Here is a 24,500-nt window from a genome sequence, read left to right on the forward strand (position 1 = left end):
TAGCTTACACCTGATTTGCTCCTGGAATCACTTCTTCTCTTGCCTCTATAGGCTTGTCAGTGCAACTCAAACTGACAGACATGAGTGGCTTTGAAGAGGAGGCCTCAGGTTAATAAACTGTGTCAAAACGATAACTCTCTCCAGCTCCCTCCTCCACAGTACACTCCATTGACTGCACACCTGTTTGGAGATCTCACATCCACCTGTTTTGGTTTCGATAAAATAAAATAAAAGTCTCTCCCTCGTTTCCTCTTTCCCCTTCGCTCGCCTCCACGTCGCAACATGTTGCGTCGTCCACGGCGAACATTCTGCTACCCTTTGTCACCAAGACAAGACAGAAAAAAAGTAATTAAAATGTCCCTGCTGCTTTGTGTTCGAAGTCCTCGTTGGCCAACTACAACCTTGAAGCCACTTCACAGCAACGTGCCAAGACATGCTGCAAACCGCTGATCAGAGGTCACATTTATGCAGTTTTATTCATGGAATCGTGCAGATAACACAACAGAAAAAACTCACGACTGATGAAGACGCAGACGACGTGAAAACGTGAGTATTTTAATAAAGTGTGTTGCTTTAAACATGTGTGTTCCAGTTGACTTTGCACCAAATCTCTGAAGTCCATCCTAATACAAGAATGCCCTATCCTGCCTGGCCGAGAGCCTGAGAGCACCGGACAGGCCGGTTAGTACTCGTGGGAGGATTGAAGCGCATTACGACTTCTCTTACTGGAGGCAAAGCTAAATTGTTTCATAGCAGTCAAATTCAAGAAGGCATTTTTTTTCCTACTCTGGGAACAAAGTGTGGAAACACTGAAATTAAGACAAAATGTCTTCCACATTTCTGATAAAGGACATCCTGCAACTTTTTTATTATAGTTTATGCTGCACTGTATTCCTAATTATGAAAGCTGCTGTCCTTTAACTCAACTCCGTCGGTGAGGGTTCACGGACAAAAACACACCGCGTATTAACTGAAGAAATGTGTCAGTCTCTGCTGGTACAAAATGCATCTTTTATCTCCCTTTTATCTCACATTTGGTTTGCTTGTTCTGTCTCGTTATTGTGCCTCCAACCTCAGCTCCATTTAAACACCCACGCAACCAACTGACTCCCAGCTCGGTGGCATGGGTATTCAATGGTGCCTGTGCATGTTGGGAGATGGATGGCGGCAAGAGAAACAACAATGAATCTTCATCATAGTCTGTCCCCGCTTCACTCTCGCCCAAACACACCCACAGTCTCAAGCTGCTCTTTTGTCTTCAGGCTCCTGTTTTGTACATCTCAGACCTAATGCTCTCCTCTGCCTCTTTACCCATCATCACTTGTGTTTTCTATCCATTCATCAGTCCATCCACCCGCCCGTCCAATCTCTGGACACCCGGAAGGAGGCGAATAGGGAATCCGTAGCTCATCGCAGGACACCACGTCCTTCTCTATTCACAGCACGCCCACATTGTTCTGGAGCCTCCATCGATAGGAACCAGGTGGGTTGCGATATCATCTACCTGCAGGCGTCTCGTCAGATCAGAGATGCCATGTACTGTAGCTATACCTCCACCTATTACACCGTCTTCAGGACACCCACACACTGGAAGAGACCACTCACTTCTTCAGTACTGGGCCTAAAGGTACAAAGCTAATGATCTACTTTGTGCGCTACATGGCTTATATTATTATATAGTCTGTGTGAGATTCATGTCCTGTCTTGTTTCAGTCTTTAGCATTCTAACAGATATTCCTAGAAAACGTATACGGAATAGAAATAAAATCAATGAACTTTTATTGCATGATTGTAGAAAGTGCTATGCTGGAGCAGGACAATGATTGGGTGTGACACAGTCGTTGCTCAGGGTCAACTCTTTCAATTTCACATCATCTCATCGTCTCTTCTTTTGTTGCTGTACCCATCACATCTCCGTCAAATGTTCTCATCTCTCGCTCTCTCTCTTTCTCTCTCGCTCTGAGCCTACATACAATTCTGGCGATAATATAACAGGTCATTCCATATTTTTATACAGTACCTCATTTATGGCTGTCGGTGGAAAACAAAATCTACCCAAAACCTCTCCAGTTTTTCCACATGAAAAAAAAGCAAGTACTTAGTTTTTTCATCCTACATTTCACACAACATTCATGTAAAATGATCCAATCCAACCCAACGCCCTCCATGTGCTGGTCTTGTGCAACCAGCGAGTCTCCAGTGAAGCTCGGGACACAAGAGCGGAGGATTTGGCCCAGCGACGACTCCATTGTCACGAGCAATAGTTTGGATAAAAGAGTGAAATGTAACCACTGTTATTGAGGAAGACACCATCTTTATATTTACAGTTTGGTTTATGACAATACAGGACAACTTGTTTGTGATATTGATTCAGTAAGTTTAGGGAATCAGGCAGTGCTGTGTCTGTCAGACGTTTAAAGGAGATATTACCATATCAGCAGAGCACACAGCCATAACTTAAAGTAACATAAAAATGAAATATTCCATCCCCAAGAACATAACTTTCTTTTGAGGTGAAGAAAAGTGAGGATTTTTCAAAGGTAAATGAATTGCTGTATGTGTAGGATAACAGCCATTTTATCCATCACTGCTGTAGATTTTAATATTCATGGACGTTCTTCAATAGCTGCTTGCCAATGTCCATTAAACCACTTCATCCTCAAATAACACCTCAATCATAAACTCGTGTTTGCATTAATTACAGCAACATGAAATCCTCTTGACCCAGAGACCGACGTGCGGTAAACAAACGGCTCCAAGCACTTTTCACTGCTGCAGGCATACGTGTGACAGTGAGGTGAGACAACTTATCAATATTGCAAAACATCAATATGAGCCCTCGTGCCACTGGCACTTATATTTCACTATATGGAAACTAAACCCTTGAAATGGAACAGGTGCACCGTGCAGGCAGAAAAATACGGATGAATTCTTCAATGCAACTTTTGCAGATGACAGGAGAAAAAAGAAAGAAAGAGCAGAGCAGATGTGAGGTGATGGAGACATATCAAACCTCACGCGCTGCGTCAGTGACTTTAACATGTTTTTGAATACTTTTGGGAGAACTTTTTAACAGTTATCAATTCTCAGCCATCTGGCAAATATTTGTAAAATATCTTCTGTTTGCATTAAACTGGCTCGCCACATTTAAGGGAGTGTTTCATCCCGTTGTCATCACTCCTTCTCATAGCAACACAAACTGGTTTGTCAGTTTCAATATATTAAGCAGCTGCTTGCTGGTAGACTGTTGGGATTGTTTTGGGGTTCGTTTTATCATTGGACAGATGTTTAAAGACGTCTGTGTGTGTGAGATGCTGGCTATTTAATGTTTGGTTCACGAGTTGCCGAGGCCAGAAGATTGCTGATGAGTTTTTTAGGGTTGATACCGATAGCAATGCCTGAGCTTTGGGTCTCTGCCGATTACCGAGTACGATCCGATCCCACAGTTTAATAATACGCCTTACTGTGTGGAACTGACTGGAATCTTTTTTTAATGTTTTTAAGGCAACATCACTTTTGACTTTAACATTACTTTCCTTACTTTGTAAAACCCCAGAAATAAATACATAGACATACATGTACAGATGTGTTATCTATTAAAATAATGGTATCAAATACCAGATTGGCCCATTGTCAATCATACCTAATCCAGCTATTTGAGTCAGTATCAGACGAATATCAAATATCAGTTTTTTCCATTAACAGAACATCCACAGATATTACTTAAAAAATAAAAAGTTACCTGACCCACCCCTGATATGTATGTATATAATATATATATATATATGTATATTCAGATGAAACGATAACAACGTAGCACTTGACCTTAGAAAATACTTCTCAAAGTGCCATTCCCTGATTTATGTACGTACTTCCTGTGCAGTGGCAAAAGAAGCCATCTTCTTGTGTTCACACCACAGAGACAAAGAGACAACATTGATTCACTGGTTGCAATTAACATAGTGTTGGTTCTGTCCAGTGAGGCGCAAATTGAAAAAGCCAATAAAATTTGTTTTTTCTCCCTCGAACCGCCGCCTCACAAGACTGAACGGCCGCTCCAGATCCATCTGCGCCTCCCAGGAAACAGCATCGACTCGTAGGTCGATATGTATTTGCTAACTTCTACTTGCACATGAGAGAAAAATCAAGACAGTGTGTTGGTAAGTGACAGAATAAATCCACGAGGACGCTTAAAGGAATTGGTATCCTGACAATAACAATAGAGCTTTGCACTGTACTCCACTGTAGCCAGATGAATCATCTGCTTGGTCGGCCCGTTAAGGCCATTACCCCCTGGATGAGATACATGAAGAATGATCACCATTTTTCCTTTATGTCAGCCGTTTCATCGTCACAATCAATGTTTAATCAAAAATACTTTATTCTTTCTTTCCTTTGTCTGCTGTTACGACAGGTAAATTGCCATAGCAGCTAATTGAGAGCAAGATCACATTTGATGTGTGTGGCACGATTGGAAAAGCTGGTAAATGAGGCCCGTCTTATTTAATACCCCCCCATAAAGACTTTCAAAGGTCACACTCAAACTACGGTAATCACAGGAGTGTGATCTGTAAATATTAAAAGCAGCAGGTTAAATTGAGGAAACTATTATTATATCATTACACCTCAATCTTAATGGACCAATGTCAATTTTTTTTTTGTCATAAGATGAGGTGAGATGTGGAGGAGTAGGCTGTAGTGAAAGTTGTGGAGCAGAGATACTAATGAAGCTGATATGAGAGGGTAATGAGGAGGAATGAAGAGAAGATGATAAAGAGGAGATGATATAATGAGTGAGCTCCTTCACATTATTCCTGCTCATGTCTCTGCATGCCGGGTAATCCATCACGCTGAACTTGAAGTATTTGTTTGTAGTTTTGGCCATTTTAATTTTAAATAGAGTTAATATTTTCATTTACAAAGTACATGAAGCCTGATCTTCCCTTGTGTAAGATTTCATAGAAACTATATTGTAATACTTATGTTGCATGTCCAAAACCTCCTGAGCAGACAACTATTGTGATTATGTTTCACGCTGAATATATAAATATTCCTGCAAAACTGGGGGACCTGCATGTGTTTTTTTATTGAAGAGCGCAACGTATATTATATTTGTATACATTTATTTTCATTTCTCTCAATATAATTTACTGTATACAAGTATTGATAAATTATAACAGTATTTATTTATGTCCATAACAACTGAGCAAACTCTATACGCGGCTAAAAACACGAGAAAGAAACCCAGTAGGTGACCCTCAAAATCAATATTTCCAAAGTCAAGAATGAAACTTCAAGCTCAACATGTCCTCATGATATTTTAACATTTTTATAAACAATTTACACTCTTCCCCCCCTGCCCCCCACCCACTATCAATGATACATGTGCATCAACAGTTGATAAATATTCCATAACACACTGAAAACAATGAATATCACTACATATATGTGACAGTGTGTGATCAATCATGAATGATCTGTGTCGACACTATTCACAGATAAACATGCTTACGACCACTGTTTTAGAAACACTTTATCAGCTGCATATATAGTACTTATGAATCCTAAATAGGAGAGTTGAAGCAAAGTGTCACCATGTGAACCACATATGAACATTAGCCCACCCTGTTCTGTTTCACTGGGGGTGAAGAGGAGGAGACACAGAAGTGATGACGAGCCAGATGAAAGAGTTGAAGGCAGGAGGAGAACAAGGTGGGCGACCAAGGGTGGCGAGGCAGGCAAAGATTCTGAGGAGATAAATCAACAGGCTCCGAGTGTCTGGCCTCAGCCCGGACAGCTTGGGGACGGTAGAGATCAATGAGGAGTCGGGCCCACGGGCTGGTTCACCACATGAGGCAATATATTATAGACTGGAAACGCACACCAGAGCAATGAGGGAAGTGGGATTGGAAGAAGAGAAGCGGGATCGAGAGAAGAAGATAAAGGGAGGAAACTATGAAAAATAGTGAAGGAGTAGCACACATAACAAGAGGACAAAATACAACAACAAGCCAAACCTATGTGTGAGAACAATTTGAACAGATTAATGAAGTGAGAGTTAAAAGGCTCAGATGATTCAAACACACTGTTGTAGCGGCATTTTTCTACACTTTAACAAACGCTAACCTGTAAAACTGTCGTCAGCGTTTGTGGTTTGTTTTTCAGCAGCAGTAGTTATTGCGTATGGATCATCAACCGGTTTACATCCCACACAATGTTTAGTCTCTATAGGCCGATGTCCATTCATATGCAGAATTTGCAGGCAACGGACGATATTTTGGTATCTGAACCCCTCTGTAGTCCGTTTGCAATATTGACCAATCACGTTTGAGCCGGCGTTGGTTGAATGCAGGCAAACAGTCGGTCTGGAGAGTCGATTGGCCGAAATGCATTCTTGGAACCCGCCGGCCGTCGTTTGAAAAGGATTTCGCTTTTTAATGGTTTAAAATGAGCTTACTTATGAAAAAACCCGGTCAAACACGTCGTCTCTCCACTCCAACTCTACTCTCACATCTCAAGTTACTAATCGTTCTGTAAACAAAGGCCAGCGCACGGAGAAGAAAGTCCTGGTCTCCACAGGAAACTCAACAGTGTTGCCCCTCATCCATCGTCAGACCAATAGCTGATGGGTTCCGAGATTGTGCACTTGTTAATGTTTTCACACCACTCATAGATGAAAGAGTGCAGACGGAAAGAAAAGAGAGACACTTGAAAGCTGGCACCTCTCAACATCTCCCTAGAGAGAAGCTGCAAACTGAAGGGAAACACAACAATCCTGATGAGAGCAGGAAATGATCCCACGGGAATGCAAATGAACATGCTCCTCCTCTTCCTCACACCCACAGAAAGCATGCCCACATCGAGAGTTTTGATTCCAATGTCATAACATACAGCATTGCTCCATTATTCCACGCATCCATCCATCCATGGTGCAAACCTGCCGAGCCCTATCTGCCTCTCGTCGAATAAATGCCTCCGCGGTGGGAGATTGGGTTAGTAACACAAAGAGACTAATGCTTTGCTTCTATTTTTCAATGAGGCTCTCATCCCGGCCTTCTTTCTATTGTTAACTGGAGTCTTTTTTCCCCTTTTTCAAGTGGCAACAGGAGCAGCACCAGCTTGTTAAATGTGGCAGACAAATAGGCCGTCTACCGACAATGACATTCACTGCAGTTTCCTGTGATCCAGACTTCTTAAAGCAATTAAAACACTTCAACAAGTTTGTATTGAAGGGGTTGATGCCTTCTCCCAGCCGAGGCCTTTGACCATCAGCTTGTTACGCTCTCAAGGACCCTGCTCAACACAACAGATCCTGTCTGTAGGTCCACGTTGTTACGGTGTAAGCACAATTCCAATTTAATATCCGTTTTAGAACTAGCCTTGTGAAATAAGCATTGAGTCACAGAAAGAAAATGTTGTATGAATAGAAGGAAAAAGCTATTTCCTTATAGCAATAATCAGACTGATATGGCGGATACAATACATTAAGCCTTTTTTGCGTCTTTTTTTATGTAAAGGAATTTCCAAGTGACAACGATTACAACCGTGACAACATCTGAATACATTTCAACGGACGATTCAAAAAAGATAATATTTTTTTCCCCTGTAATTAAAATTTCCAATTGATTAAAAAAAACATTCAAATTGATTCGATAAATCTCGCAGCCCTATCGTCAACTCTGACCAAAGTTTGATTTGCAGATAATCATTTCGACATGATGGACTGGCCGCTGACAAAATTTGAAGGGTCATTTTTCTCTGCGTGATGGTATTTTCAGCCCTTAATTAACTCATTGACTTCCAATTACTGTTTCCTGCGATCCACTTTGACAACACCCAGCAGGCATCCATCATATCAGTGGAACAGAAAATACCCAACAGACAGAGGTGGGTGGAGGCGAGTCAGTAAAACAAACATATAAGTCTAGTGTCATGTCTTTTGACCTACTGACCTTCCCCCGGCATGGCCCCAGTGTGAAACTGGCCATCATCAGCAAACAACCAGCTGGCAACAGCTTAGCACGAACCGCTGGGAGGAACCAGAGCGAATAAGGAAAAAGCAGGAATCTTCACTCACCGTGCAGAAAAGGGTTGCGGGGGATCTCACTGTGTAATTGTTTACCTCCCTAAGTGGGATGTAGAGGATGGACATTAAAACTACATGCTCTCATGAAATCAATTGTTTAGGTGTGTATGTAGAACCCCCCACACACACACACACACAGTGTGCATGGACAGTGTGCTGCATGTGCACACAGAGCTGTTGGTCTTGAGCCGTCCAGTCTGTTTGTTGGCATCTAGTCGTGGGCAGCAGAGTATAAAGACCGTGCTGGAGCCCCGCCTGGGAGTTTATTGCAGGGCCCGCAGATTAGATCTCTTTCCTCTGTGAACCAACACCAGGCTGGCAAATGCCTGAGAGGTGATAGTGAGAATGACTGAGAACACTGAAGCACCAAGAGGAAAAACAATTGTGGACTGAGCCGTCAACACCCCCAAGATTGAAAAAGAACAGCAGAGAAGTCTCTGTCAGGTTTCAGCTGGTTATCGGAGCCTGGTGGCTAAACCAAGTGAAATGATGTCCATCCAAAGGATTAATGAACTATCAAGGGGATACGTATTGCTGCTTAAGGACCAGTACTTTAAAAATGTTGAATATTAAACACCCAATCAATGCTAAAAAATAGCTTTGATTTATTTTTATCAAAGCTTACACAAATGTAATGACTACATGGAGAACACTCATTTTAATAGCTGTGGCCATCGTTTCCATCAACTTTGATTACACTTTATTTCCCAAAGACAAACTCAAATAGAGCAGTAATCCGTCATTGCACACGGCACAACTACGGCAGGTGGAAATCCGCCTGCACTCTGATGGTGATTTGGAACGGACACTTTGGGGAACAATTTATTTTCCTTCCAAAGAATTTTGCTAATCTTAATGTTTGTTTAAAACATTTAGGATCATCCGCTTGTGTTTCTTGCGCCGTCAGCTCTTTCTGCGTCAAAGAGCACAATCTGATGATGACCCACAGGATTGGTCATGGACGGATTATCATGACCACGGGCCCACTGCACCCGCAAATACACAGAGTGAGCCCTCACACACAGTTTGGTTACACAATAGCAGAAGGCAATCCAAAAGTCCAAATCTATTGAAAATAATCTGCCTCCCACCATATTTGTTGGAGATTAGTTTTTCAAAAACAATAGTTTTAAAAAATCAAAAGGGAAACATGCAACGGGGCAGTCTGGCATTTATGTAACCATGGTAACCCATGTTTTAAGGTGATGACATCAAAACATATGATCACTATGATAGTATAAATAATAAACTAACTATATTTTCTGTCAAATGACTGCCATTTTTGGCCTATTTATCATTTGGAGTGAAAACACCGCCTAATTTAAATAAAACCGTGAAAGAATACATACATGAACACAGAATTAAGAACAGAGCGACGTATAGTCTGTGGTACCGAGCAACAACCACAGAAAAAAACACCGGCTTACTTCTGGACTTCTTTGAGGAAAAGTAATTGATCAGGTCGTCTAAGTCCAAAGTCCCGGACGAGATCTGATTCCATTACTACGAGTTACGGCATGTCGAGGCTACTCCGTGTCATCCTTCTAATTATTTTTTTATTCTAAATGACACCAACTAAAATAATTATTAAAATATTATAACCGTAATTCAGGATTGAGTTCACTCCGCATGTTTCCAGACCTAGCGGTTTATTTTTGCTGTGTCATCTTCATTTATTCTGCAGTAGCATATCGACTAATATATACACATCTGAACAAAAGATCACATGTGTGGCCTCTATTATAACACCAACAGTATTCAAATAGCCCTCGTGGTTACAGAGATAACCCCTTTTAGTTTGGGTATACAATTTTCGAGCAGAGTCCTACAAATACATTTGTTTTAAAACAGCATCACCTTCCACAGCTTTGTGCTGAACATGTTGAGATAGAAGGTTGTACCACAGCAGCGCAGTTAGCTTCTTTTTTGTGTGTATGCCTCTCGGGGCTCGCTCCTCCATGTTGACATCAAGGTTGACCTTTGACCTACGTCACTAGGCATAGGACATTATGACATGTGTCATTGAAATGGTTAATTTACAAAACATTCAAACAATTTCATTATCATACAACATTTTCTAAATCCCAATTCACCAAAAATACTCAAAATAATAATACATCTTAAGGCTAAGGCCCCCCCTATTGACGCAGAGCCATCTATGGGACTGATAGACAAAACTATGATGATAAAACCTGAATTAAATTAAATGTCATAAGCGGATGATGAAGGTTGCTCAACATATTGCTGCGGGGCTATTCACATGCCTTTTGGCAAGGTCACAGAAGATAGACTGAGGTTCTGAAAACTCAGAAAAAGAAACTTTGGTTAGCTTCCTGTTGAGATCCAAGCACGGTCCCCGTTTGATTAAACAAAACGCACAAAAAATGCTTCCTGTTCTTTGCTTCACTGACATTTCGGGACCATGTTGCAGAGTAAGAGTTCCTGATTAAGGACACAAATGTAATGAAGCTGTTTTTAGTAACACAGTTGACAACACACATGAGAAAAGTGGCAGAAAACGAGACATCCCGGGGTAGGGCGCTCGGGCTGATGTACCAAATGCCTCATGGGAGATCCATTTCCACAATCCAATCAGCAGAAGAGAGCTCCCTCAACCAAATGTCAGAGAGGACGCAACGGATGCGTCGCCCGGACTCGCAAATCGACAATCCTCTTTCACTCCGGGACGACACCAGAAATGCTTCCTAAACGTAATGGGTACCTGGAAACACGAGTCATGGGTCAACGATCTCCATGGTCTAATCTAGATGTCAAATTGAGCAATTACGCGATGAGGCTAACCCCTAAGGTTGGGTCCATTCCACAGATCTCATGAAGCCCGACACCAGGCTAGTGAACACATTGGGTCATCACGGCCAAATCGGTGCGTCCAGTGTGTTGAGTCTTGCTGATCAGCCCTGTGTTTATTTACTCGTCCGTCCGTGCTCTCTGCTCCTCATCATTCTCAGCCGGCACCAGCTCCCGTAAACTATCGGCAAGGCCAGAGCGATGTAAGGCGGCCATATTTACAGCCCTGGAAGCAATTGGAGGTTAACAATGAGGCCTGGCTGCTGCGGTTTATGAGCTGCGGTAAAATTGCCACGATGATTAAAATCTCTGTCAGGTGAAAGACAACGGCGCGGCCCTTTCTCCCAGGCGTCCTGTGAGATATCTCCACACACTCGTCCTCCTCTCCTCTCCGTGACCTCGTTTGCAGGCCTTCACAGCACCACCGTGGCTGGGAAAGAGCACCGAGAGTCCTTGGTCTGTCCTCTGTGTGTGTGTGTGTGTGCGTGTGTGGGAGGGGGGGGGGGGGGGGTCGTTAAATATCAATGCATGATATTTATTTATTAGTTAATAAAGACATATTTCATCTTCTCTTATAATGAACAAAAATGTCCCCTTAGTCCGCCGAATGTATCCATTTTGTATGATATGTGAAAATATAGTAGATCATCAAGAATATGATTACTGCATGAATACATTGAACGGTGGTTAAAATATGTCAATGCCATGTGGTCTAACACGACATGACATGTGGCTGTCAATTTATGATTTGTTCTTCCCCAAAGGTTGTTCAAGGTGTGGCTTTCTGGATAACCATCGAGCATCTGTGACTGTCAAGCAAAATACCTTTCGACACGTGCATGCCTTCATTTATCATTCAATCAATATTAATAATTCAAAGTTTCATCAGATCTGCTCCTCTCTTCAGTCTCTTTTTGTCCTCCAGCCTTTTTGTTGACTGTGAAGCCCCAACCCTTCTCCTCCTCCGCCTTCATCATTCTTCCCTCTCATCGGGTACAAGAGATGAAGGGGTGGAGCCCCGAAAGCAATCTGCTCCTGACAGGGTGCAGAATCCCCCCCTTCACACACACACACACACACACACACCTACACACACACACACACACACACACACACATATGTATGCACTAAATGGAATAAGGACAAAAAAAACACCTGGCTTTATATAACCTTTGTAAGGCTGTCGTGTAACCACCTGGCATGGCACAAACACACACACACACACAGGTTCACACACAGAAAAATACACCCACACACACACACACTTTGTGAAAGTGTAAATTCATTGCAGGTTTCATCTTGAAAAGCAGGTGGCCAGAGAGATATTCCATGTCTTTCAAAGAAAAAAAGAAAAAACACCCTGAGTCAGTTCCCGTAATCGCCGACCCCGACACACTCTGTCAACTATTTAAACGTCAGTTTAAGTGATTTGCAGGTAAAGAAAAAAAAGTGCAGAGGCAAACATTTGCTGCTCATTCACAGCTTTTCATAGAGGCAGAGAAGAGTGCAATTTCTCATCTTCTCACCTCTCTTTACTTCTGATTTTCTCTTGTTTCCTTCCCTCACCTCACGTACTAACCCTAACCCTTTACTCAAACCAAGGATGCCACTTAGCTCCTTCCATCATTAGCAGCTTAAAAGAGGAAGCAGCAGGAAAAAGGTGCGAGAAGCAGAGAAGACCTTTGTGGTCCAGGTCTCACAAAGGTCTTCACTAAATCTATGTTCGCAGTCGGTGGTGTTTGTGTGTGTTTTTCACTTGCAATAAAGGCATTGCACTTCCTGGGCAGCACGGTGGCTCAGTGGTTAGCACTGTCGCCTCACAGCAAGAAGGCCCTGGGGTCGAATCCCAGTCAAATCCCGGTCGTTCCAGGTCCTTTCTGTGTGGAGTTTGCATGTTCTCCTCGTGTCTGCGTGGGTTTACTCCAGGTACTCCGGTTTCCCCCACCATCATAAAGACATGCACCGCAGCCTCACCCCAGTCATATGGATGTGAATGAATGTTGGTGGTGGTCGGAGGGGCCGTAGGCGCTGATTGGCAGCCACGCTTCCGTCAGTCTGCCCCAGGGCAGCTGTGGCTACTGATGTAGCTTACCACCACCGGGATGACTGTGTATGTGTATGACTACTGGACTCTGCACTCTGTAAAGCGACTTTGGGTGCCTTGAGAAGCGCTATATAAAATAAATTATTATTATTATTATTATAAAATTGTCTATTAATCTTGAGTGCACACAACCTTTTTCCGTTTGTTTTCATCCATGCAATTTTGGTTTCATTTTCTGAACTTTCAGAAATGGAAGCTTTATGAGGTATTTGTAGAGCTCAAAACATTAGAGGAGCTTAACAGAGACAAAAGAAGGGCCTATGTCCCCCTGACCCATATTTTCTCTCCCTCTCCCTCTCTACAGCTTTGCCCATTGCGTCCCATTGACATGAAGGTGTCTTTATGCTGCTTTTAGTTCTTTCCTCGAGATGCTGCAGCTGAATGATCTGGAGAGAGAGAGCGATGTGAAACACGGCCCGGTGCGCACACACCCAGAGGTCCGGCAATGCTGCAACAAAGAGCTGGTAAATGGATATGTAAATTATAGATGAACAGAGATGCGGTTATAGAGCTGAATAGAAGAGTCTTAAGCTAACAGTTGTGTTGATAAGTACGCACACACACACACCTTTCACAGGATAGAACAAAGTGCTTGTTACTAATAATACAGCCATGTTATAGATAACCACAAATGGAGTCCGTCTTATACTCTCAAGATTGGAAATCCCGCTAAGCACCTCCTGCGGGTCAACTCTATCTCCTCTATAGTAATTGTGATCGTCTAGAGCGCGTTTACCGTCCGAGTATGAACACAGCTCATCTAAGTGTTCATTATTTGAAGCTAAGTAAATCCATCACCCATCGTTTCGGTGACAAAGTGACAAAGCGATGCTACTAAAATTCATACGGGGCGTGCCGTAAACTTCCTGACACATTTGAGAGACTTGGTCAGAATGCTTACGGTGCAGCCGAGTGTTGGAGCTTCAGAGCACGAGACCGACTCATCCCGAGAGCCGCTTTCCATTTGACGGTTACAGAAGAGGAGCTCTAATGCTATCGGGCAGGTTTAGAGTTTAGAGGAGGGCCATTCAGAAAGAAACCCTGCCGGCTCCCCTTCACGACTCTTATCTCTTCAAGCACATTTCCTAAAGCCGTCATTTAAATCGATTTAGAAGACGACTGCATTTTACAGAATAAAAAAAGATTGTCTTCTTTTCTCACATGGTCCCCTCGGCTAGTCAACAGAAATACAGCGATATCAACAATTTGGGTTTTAACTCAAACTGTGTTCGGGTCTTCAACTCCTGCAAGCCTCGGCTAGTCGTGTGTGGCGGAGCACAAACTGTATGTTTTGTCTGAGGCATTATTAGAGTGATGTTTCGCATGCAGGTCACAACTCCTATGATGTGATACAGTAGCATACCTGTATGTCTGACAGAGACACATACAGTCATGATCAAAATCAACTTTAAAAACAATTATGTGGTAATAAAAACACTTTTCTTAGAATAAAATGTACTCAGACTGGTTATTATAAGTGTAAATAATCTGAATTAAATCCACATACAGCAGCTCCTCTGGGACGTCCTTTACACGCCAGTGTAATAATCCACTCTAGCGAGCAGAGAGGTAGACGCTTGTATTAATTAAAAAAGGAAATACCAATAACAAAATCTGATACGTCTCATTAAATCTGCATCATCCCCTGCGCCACAATATTTTTGGCCTCTTTCACATCATGTATTCCCCACAGCCACGTGGGCGGTGAACATTTAATTACTGTAGGTTGCCTTCACGACCTGATTCGTTGCCACCTCGAGGAGCTTCACAGATACCTGCACCTCGGGCAAGATACCATTTCAAGGAAGACAGCCTGTCAACGCGAGTAGCAGGAGCTGGCCTAGAAAGCTGGTCGGCTGAGGAAGGAGGGACCAGGAATACACCACAGGAGCACAGTGAGCCTTTCTGTTGCTTAGGAGGCTTTGGCCGGTTTGTGATCCCCTCTTGTATAGACGATTGAGGAGATGATCACCGTTTGCTTTTTCGGAAGTCAATATAAAGTGATTTTAACTGTCATCACAACTAAGATGCTCTCAAAATGAATCTCTAAAAAATGCCGCCTGTTGTGCTTTTTAGAGGCGTTTTGTGGTTCATCAGCACGAGTGAAGAGTGACTTTTGAGTCCTTAACTATGAACCAGCCTGCCGTGTTTCGTCGATGGATCCGACACCACACATCTTCGTTCTCCACACGCCTGCTCACCAGAACGTTGCTCTGCGCTACCGAAGAGAAGGCAGCATTATGGATACCATTTAGATTGTGATATTAGAGATAACAACGTTAAAGGGAACATGATGCTGCGACAGCGTCGCCCGAAGCACAGACGTTGTAAAGGAAGCTGCCGTTTTAAAAGATATATTTTTTTGTTTATATTTTAAATAAATGCTTCACACTCATTCTTAAATGTTGATTAATTAACTGAATTGCTTGCAGAAAGATTAAATAGTTGATTACGTCAAAGCTCCATCAGACTACAGTGCTGTGATGTAACCGCCCACATGCCGCCGCCCCCTGGCGATCGAATAGTCAATCAGCGACCTCTAGAAATCACAAATGTAATCTAAAAATAAAAAATCACCACCCAACCATGTTGCTCTGTGTAAATCTGGACGTATACCCAGAGAAATACAGTCTTCCATCCGCTTACGTAGAACTGTATTATACTGAGTGCTGATGTTCTCTGGAGGTGTCGGATCTGCCTCTTTCTAATTTCACATCCTTCACCACAGAAACTATGAGACATAAATGCTTGAGGACGATTGTTAGATTGTATGATGCATTCACAATATATTTAGAGCTGTGGGCTCCCAGCGCTGGAAACATTATTCAAATGCAGAGCAGTGGGTGGGGTCACACGGGCCAACAGTCGATGGGTTTTAATGAGCAAGAAGAAAGTTGTCAAACAATCTGATAACAGATGTTTCCCCACCTATGTTGGTTTGCATCGTCCCATATCTGTTTTTGGAGATAAGGCACCGCCTTAGGGTCATTAATCAGGTGCACCTGTGCTTTTGATGGTAGAGATGCACTGATCAGGTTTTTTGTGCCGATCACCGATCACCGATCACTGAAATCAGTATCTGCCGATCACCGATAATACCGATCACCGATCACGGTGTCGATTGAAGCATTCCATTTATTGTGTAGCATTATTGCCTAGGACTATGAGGAAATACATGTATAAAGCACCTCAAACATTAAAGAAATTACCGATTTCTTTAAACATTTAGGACTTTTACTTTGAAAAATGTCCTAATTGATACATTAAAATTGTTTGATTGCTATTGTAGGGGATTTCAGATATGTATGGAACACATCTGCATTATTCATTTCCTGGAACTCTTGGGGAAATCTATATACAGGACTTTTTTTAACATACAAAAGTCTGACTTATTTTTATAAACTCTTCCTTGGTACAGGAAAAATGTTTTAATGTTAGCATAATTTAAGCTAAATCTCAGAAACGATCTATAAAGATACAAAATCAGTTCATTGTTTACTTTTATATGCTAGTGGATGATTTGTCGACATCTTATTTTGAAAAACGGATGTTGTTTCACATGGTTCTTTCCGCTAACTTTGCAAAACCGGATGTTGTCACATAAATCCTTCCGCTAACTTTATCAAAACCCTCGCGCGCTCCCGATCGAATGCGTTTACCGTGAACATCAGTCTATAGGGGCAGACATGTGAGAGTCGGCTGAGTCGACCCAGAGATTCAACTCGGGGGACGGGGACGCCGCTCGGTGCGTGAGGATCCCCTCGTGGACCTCTCACTCTGCGGCCCTCGCCGGGCGCATCGTCTCCGTTGCGGTGCGCGGCGATTGAAACGTCTGATAGTTCTCGCAGATGTTACGTCATCTGATCGATCGGTTTGATCGGCCGTTTTGAGAACGCTGATCAAAACCGATAATGGCAATATCGGCCGATATGGATCGGCGCCGATCAGATCGGTGCATCCCTATTTGATGGTAATTATGACGCTGACTGGGATTGTCGGAGCCTCCATGAGCTTCTTTCCGACACACATGTGCAATCAATCTCATTGCTGCTTCGTCACCAGGATGTGGGTGTTTAGGGTGCGTGGGGTGTGTGTGTTTAAGGTTGGACACCATTAACATTCGTCCCAGAGTGGTGAGACAGAAAAGAAGGAAGACGCCAGAAAGACGACTCACTGCAGCCTCGTCCTCTCTGCTGTCGCTGGTGTCCTCACTCTTGTGGTGGCCGGCTGAGGAGCGAGTGTCCCTCTTACGGCTGGCGTCCGTCCCCTCCGTCTGTCTCTCTCCATCTGGACCAAGGGGGAAACATGGACAGCACTTAGAAAGCCAGCAAGCACCATTATCATCTTCATCGTCCTCATTCTCATCTCCATTTTAAATCACCATTGTTAACAGCATCTCCATCATCTCTCTGGCATAATTGCAATTATGAATATCTTCATTCCCATCATCATCATGCTCAACAATAATGTCACGCTATCACTTATGAGGCTTCCTCTCTAGTGTAATCAAACCCAGAGAAAAGTTTCCAGAGAAAAAGGAGATAAAGTGAAGAAAAATGTGATTGGAAAAAAAAACGAAATAGAGACTAGCAGAATAAAAACTGGTCCGGAGGCTAAATGTGAGGAGGAGGGAGAGAAAAGAAGCAGAGATCGAGAAATGGAGAGACATAAAGAATAGATTATCTAGCTGCAAAGTATGAGCTGTTAGGATGCTGTCATGGCACAGATAGATTTTGGGAGTATTGCTGCACAATGATGACAGTTGACTTGGCTGGGAGAGAACAACCGGAATTTAAATCCGCATATTACGAGTGTGCATTCATGCGAGTGTGACCTTTTTTTTTTGTGTCCAGGCATATGGTCAAAAGTACCATCCCTCCGTGCTGCCAACATGGACACGGACACACACAGACATGTGGTGTCATGGATGATTAAACCGGAGCACAATTCCATACAGAGCAGTAACAGGATATTCAGCGCTTTATGATCGGTTGGTTATTTGGAGTTACAAGGAGCAAAGGCCCACTCATGAGGTTTTCCTGCCAGGGGTTCTACCTCTACGAGGAGTTCATATAAAAGGGAATCCATACCCCATTCGCTCCAATCTCTTTTTATTTCTATTGCACGGCACTCAATCCCATATGGCTGACATGGCTCACGAATGCACAACATTGCAGCGGCTCGGATGGGCTGCCATAAACGGAGGCGTCTGAGCCATTGACTCCCCCAAAAAGGCAAGAGGGAGGAGAGAGGGGGGGGGGGTCCCAAATGCATTACAGTGTAAGTGGTTCATTACTGTCTGCTGAGCTGGGGTCGGCTGTAGTGTACGCACATGCATACTGCCACGTGCACAAAAGGGCGTGCACACACACACACAGGGATGGATTGTGATTAAACGACAGAATGGGGAGAACGAGTGGCTATAAAGCATAATGAGAGCTAATGGTTTTCCAATATGTCCCCTTAACAATGAGTCTGAGTGGGCTGAATTAGATGGGGTGGTGGTGGTGTGTGTGTGTGTGTGTGTGTGTGTGTGTGTGTGGCGGGGTTGGGCTGCAGTGAGATTGATGCGGTCAAGGACAAGAGAAAGACAGATTAGGTGCATGCTTAAACACCATTCATCGCAAAGTGATAGATAGGAGGGACATGAAAAAACAAAAGTCAAAAACAGAGAAATTAAAAGGAAGCAACAATCAACGTGTTCTTTTTGCACAACTTGGTCTGCATGATGAAGTAAGTCTCTCGCCAACATAATCTATGATGGGGATTTGTTTTCCTCATTTGTTTGGATATCATCTCAACCAATTACGCCTCCCTCTCTTCACTTTGCAATTTCACTGATTTCAAAGCAACTGGAATACAAAAATTTAGAAGAAAAAGGCGACGTTCACATCCCTCAAAACTGCATTCCTATCTTTCTCTCCGATTGTGAAACGGTATGTCGGGTTGTATGTTTCCTGACTCTTGCCCGCTCAGGAAAAAAAGTCAACTGGAAATGTCCTCTTACTCAAAAAGAACACAAAAAACATCCCAAATAACAATGGAAATAAAGGAAGCTTTCCATGTCAAACAAGTCCACTTGAGCCAGAGGAACCGTGCTGAGATCACAAGTCCGAAGCCCAACTGGACATGAACAGCTAAGTTTGTGCTCCGGGTCGATCAAAGCTCCCCGCATCAAAGAGCAAACACCAAAGAGTTGCTGTGCGCGACTTCGTCTCACTTCAGGCTTCACTTTCCTGCCATTGTTGAGCCATAAAAAGCAGGACACTTCAACTTCCGAGTGTTGATCTTACTACGTAACAATGAACCCATTTTGTAGATTTCAGTAGCGGCATAAAAGAAGAAGAAAAAGAGTCTGAATGTACAGGATGCTCTATTTAAATGGTATTTATAATGCATCCAAAGACGTGTCAACATATCAAACAACGATACGATACTGTAATTACAATATAACAGATGATCTAAATTCACCCAAATGGAAAATGAATAGCAAATTATTTGTGCATTGCAATTAATCTTTTGCTTTATTTTACGGTTTATTTTCGTTCTTCCCCCGAGCCAACACCACATGAGTCAGCTGGCAGCATATTTACCCTCAACCATTTATCTGAAATTATTTTGAGCAGGCAATGCTCCGGGGAGCCAGGTGAGCTTCCCCTTTGCTTCACCTCATTAATGCAAGTGATCTCCTAAAATGTGAAACGATGACAGAAGTGCAGGAGAGCTTTGAACCTTAAAATAGAGACAAGAAACGGTGAAACTGATAGGAATGTTGTATTCTGTATTTATGTATGAGAAATATTCAAGCGGCATGGAAGGTCAAATCCATCTGATACCTTTAATAAATAGATAACGGAAAGAAATACAGATGACACAGAGCTGTCGACCAACATTTGGAGGCAAACGTCAACACGGAATTCACTTTCAAATCGTTTCTCCTCTTCTTAGAGTCCCTCAAGTGTTGTCTTTTGAAGTCTGAGGAGAATAATGTTTGAGCCAACTTCGTTCCTGAAAAAATAAGACTTCTAAATAAGCACCAAGAGTGCAAATATCTGCACCCTAAAAGCACAAGTGGCCTTATAGAGTGAAATGTAACGTGTCAATAACTTTCCGCTGCTATAGATATTTTTAGTCACATTTAAATCATTTGTGACCCCATGCTGAGTCCATTTACACACATACATGTTTGAAAATAAGAAAAAAACAGTCGGTGCTCATACATTATTTTAATAAATTCTTCAAAAATCTCAAAAGGGAAAGATTATAAGAACTTGCCATGTTTGTGTGTGTATGTGTGTGTGTCGGTCTGTGTGTGCTCCTTGGCAACTCCTAAACAGTCTTAAATATGTGTGTGACTCCAAGAGTGTGTTCCTAGATGTATGCATCATGTACACAAGCAGTTTGTCAGATAGAAAGACTTGCTACCATTTGAACGCATCATAAATAATGTCCCCCTATTGCAGGAAAAAGAGTTTTGATTTTTGTCAAACAAACCATGAGTCCTTTTATCTTTCACTGGGACTTCTGTTCTCCTTGGTAAACAGCACGCACTGCTTTTTACTCACCAACGCTTAATTAAAAAGGACTGAAAGAACAGGACTCACTGCGGCCAACACACACATACAGGACTGTCTCAGAAAATTAGAATATTGTGATGAAGTTCTTTATTTTCTGCAATGCAATTAAAAAAACCAAAATGTCATGCATTCCGGATTCATTACAAATCAACTGAAATATTGCAAGCCTTTTATTCTTTTAATATTGCTGATTATGGCTTACAGCTTAAGAAAACTCAAATATCCTATCTCTAAATATTAGAATATCATGAAAAAGTATACTAGTAGGGTATTAAACAAATCACTTGAATTGTCTAATTAACTCGAAACACCTGCAAGGGTTTCCTGAGCCTTGACAAACACTCAGCTGTTATAAATCTTTTTTTTTTACTTGGTCTGAGGAAATATTAAAATTTTATGAGATAGGATTTTAGAGTTTTCTTAAGCTGTAAGCCATAATCAGCAATATTAAAAGAATAAAAGGCTTGCAATATTTCAGTTGATTTGTAATGAATCCAGAATGCATGACATTTTTGTTTTTTTAATTGCATTACAGAAAATAAAGAACTTCATCACAATATTCTAATTTTCTGAGACAGTCCTGTATACACACGCACACACACACTCACACACACACACACAGTGGCCAGTAAAATCTGAGTCCATGGCAAGTCCGTCCGGTGCCCTGGACTGACTCCACGTGTCCGCTAATGAAGTAATGAAAAGCAGAATGGCAGGTTAATGGAAGCCAATCGACTCCGAGCACCTGCACCCATGGGAGACCGGGCGGAATGCTAATCATTTAGGAGCCTCCACTCTTATATTCTGCCTAATCTGTTCATGTCCCCCCGCTACTAGAACTACAGCTCTATTTACTGTGCAGATAAGCTGGAGTAAAGCAACTTCTACAACCTCCAGAGGACAGAGATAGAGACTGCTGTTTGGAGTGGTAAGTCTGTGACGGAGTATATCAAAACCTCAATAAACAGGAGTCTTATCCAAGGTTGCTGTGGGTGTAATCTGGAGATAGAGAGCAGGATCGGAGGGAACTTTCTCCAGCTTCCTCTACTTTTGAGTAATGAATTCACCTCGTCTGGCTGCCCTTTGAAAACTAATGATATTCTAAACTCTACAGCTTCCAGCGAACCGCAGCGGTCGGCGCTCTCGTACGACTCTATAGGCGCGGGTGTTTCGGTGCATCCGTGTGCGTTTATGCATACGATAGATGCAATATGTGGATGTGTGCGGGAAGTATCTCTGCGTCTCGTTTCATCTCTGAACAAGACCGACAACGAGCACCGGGGGTGTCAGTGCTCCACTGCATGTGGCGTGATGGACAGAATGGTGATACAGCGGGATGCTGATCACACGGGCAAAGGAGTGAGCGCAGCACGCTGCCACTAAACGCCAACGAAGGGCAGTAGGCTGGGGAAAGAGGAGAAGACTGAACATTTTTTTAAAAGGAGAAAATAAAACTGAGGCGGTTCACTCGTTGAGTTTAGTTTGAGTCCAGTCATAACAAATTAGATGATAATAGTAATCTGCTTGGGAGCCCTCATGATCTGTTCTGTAATAGGCCTCTGGTAAACAGGAGGATACAGAAAGTCATATACAGCGGCTCACAGGGGCGACACAACGGCTACAGTCATTACCACAATTCATTTGACAGTGTTATCTGAAGAGCGGTTGCGACATGGTCTCCATTGAAAAGCCAGTCGAGCCCACTTATTACTCAACGATAATGAAGGGCTCGCGACGGGACACACTACAATGATCTCCATGTCCTTGTACGCCTCCGCCAACCAGTCAAGTTGCAGTTGATTCCACAACGTCATCCCTTCATCATTTTATTATATTAGACATTTCTATTAAATTGTCATTGTTACCTTATCAAATTATTGAGTTATGCCCCAAAACGTGCTTTTAGAGGTCGCAGTGACCTTGAAGGAAATCCTTGGAGGTGTTTCTGAGATATGAACTGACAAAACGTCTTCATGGTTACACATGTATTTGTTTGCTTTTGATCAATATATCAATTAGTAATTCAATAAATCATTGATACTTGAGTTTATAAAGGTTTTAACTATTTCAAATGTATAAATGCTGGGAACAAATTCCCAGAGCCCAAAGTGATGTTTTAATCAGATATCCCCAAATTACAACATTACATTTCTAAAAAACAAAACAAAAGTAAAAGATCTTCACATTTTAAAAGCTTGAAAAAAAAAAAAAGTACGAATGATGATAAAACTGACCCCCACTGACCCTCATGAACAGAGCCCGGGTCCCCCACTGACCCTCATGAACGAATTTACTTGATTTATTTTATCTTATATGTTGATTGTTTTTGATTGTTGTTGTTGTTGTTTTGTTTGTCTGTCTAATGTGTAGACACCAGCCGCCAAGTCAAACACACAAAGCTAATAAATGTTTCTGATTCTGAAATTGATATTTCAATGACTTGTGATTATTTTTTTAGTTGACCGAGTAATCTACATCCTTTTTGTGTAATTGTCATATTGGGAAGTGATCTGATATTTGACAGAGAACAAAAACAAGCAACTAAACTAGTGGTAAAATATTTTAGAAACTGCTTAATCTTATCTGTTTCCTCAAAAGCATATTGAGCCTGCAACAGACAACTTCATTCTAACCCTATTAGTCACTCACCCCAAAGAGGTTTAATTGGATTTCATCCTAGACAAGTGGAGCCCACTGAGGTCTTCTTGAGATAACAAAGAGGGTAGTTGTGTTACTCTCCTTGCTGGAGGTAGCCATGTGAAAATGGATTACTGGTCAGTAACAATGCCTTCGTGGACTCTGGCATTCGAATGAAGCTCAACATTTGGTATCATGGGGCCTAATTTGTGAAAGAACATCGTCACGCACACCACGAGCCTGTTCCTCTGACTCGAGGCAGGGCCGATGGACGATGCCTCTGAACGGCTCTTCCTTTGAAGCACTTCTTTCTTTCCCGTCCAGCCTTCCAAAGCAAGTCCCACTGAGAATCACGATTCATTAGACCAGGACGAATCTTATGCTCGGCCATTACTGTTGCTGATCAAGTGACAGGCGCCGCAGCCTCACAGCGGGACCCGGCACGGTGTTCAAGGCTCGATGACCTGAATCCACGCGCGCCCGTCTGCAAAGCCCTGTGTTACTGAGCCGATGCATACTTGTTATCTGCTGCTGACCTTCATCACTGCCCGAGATGGTTCCTCCTGCTTAAGTGCAGCCCACTGCACATTTCCTCTGTCTTCATCACACTAAAATCCCAGGAGGCCAGCTGTGACGCTGGAACAACAACCTCTGGCGCTGCAGCAACCGCACTTCAGCCAAAGTTGCTCGGCTAAATCGCCATGCCTGTTTTAATCTGCAGTTTAACGGCGAATAAACATCTTGACCTTGCCATGCTGATTAGGTGTTGAGAAGATGTTGGCCGTTTGCATCGCGGAGCAAGTTAATACCTCATTAAGTAGGTGATTGGAAATGACAGCTTTAGGAGCTGAGAGGGGGGGAGACGAGCGTTGACGTGAAACGTGGACACGGGAGAGAAGCTTTGGAAGGGAGGCGGAGCAAAGAGTTACCGGAAGTGCACGGCAGCAGCATGCTCCATGTGAATCATTGACGGGGTTGATCTCCTTTCCTCAGTGACTACACTGCGACTTCAGCTCAGTGGCGTGGGCTGTACTCCTCTTGAGCACCAGCAACGTGAGAGAACGTTAAATGCACCCGGCGCCTCCTCTCCCTCCATCGGGGGAACAAGATTAAAAGTTGCGCAGGGCCCACGAAACAAGAGGCTTTTGGGAAATCAAGAGCGGAAGAGAGAACTGGGGGGGGGGGGGGGGGGTTGCGCGAGGGTTTAGAAATGCAGCAGGGTGCGGGGTAGGAGATTAAACTGGAGGTCAGACTGGAACACTGATGCGGACTGGAACAGGGAGTCAAG

General features: G+C 42.8%; 1 protein-coding gene across 2 annotated transcripts in view; it reads right to left on the reverse strand.

Annotated features, from left to right (window-relative positions):
- Positions 1-24,500, reverse strand: part of b4galnt4a (beta-1,4-N-acetyl-galactosaminyl transferase 4a) — a 179,741-nt gene that overhangs the window by 68,037 nt on the left and 87,204 nt on the right. Inside the window, exon 2 of one of the 2 annotated variants that reach the window (XM_056416859.1) lies at positions 17,173-17,285. The exons of the other annotated variant lie outside the window; for it this stretch is intronic. Within the exon in view, the coding sequence (XP_056272834.1) occupies positions 17,173-17,285 (113 nt within the window). The remainder of the gene's footprint in view (positions 1-17,172; positions 17,286-24,500) is intronic. 2 annotated transcript variants of the gene reach the window in all.

This window comes from Pseudoliparis swirei, chromosome 6 (assembly GCF_029220125.1).
Source record: "Pseudoliparis swirei isolate HS2019 ecotype Mariana Trench chromosome 6, NWPU_hadal_v1, whole genome shotgun sequence".
Classification (NCBI taxonomy): Eukaryota; Metazoa; Chordata; class Actinopteri; order Perciformes; family Liparidae; genus Pseudoliparis; species Pseudoliparis swirei.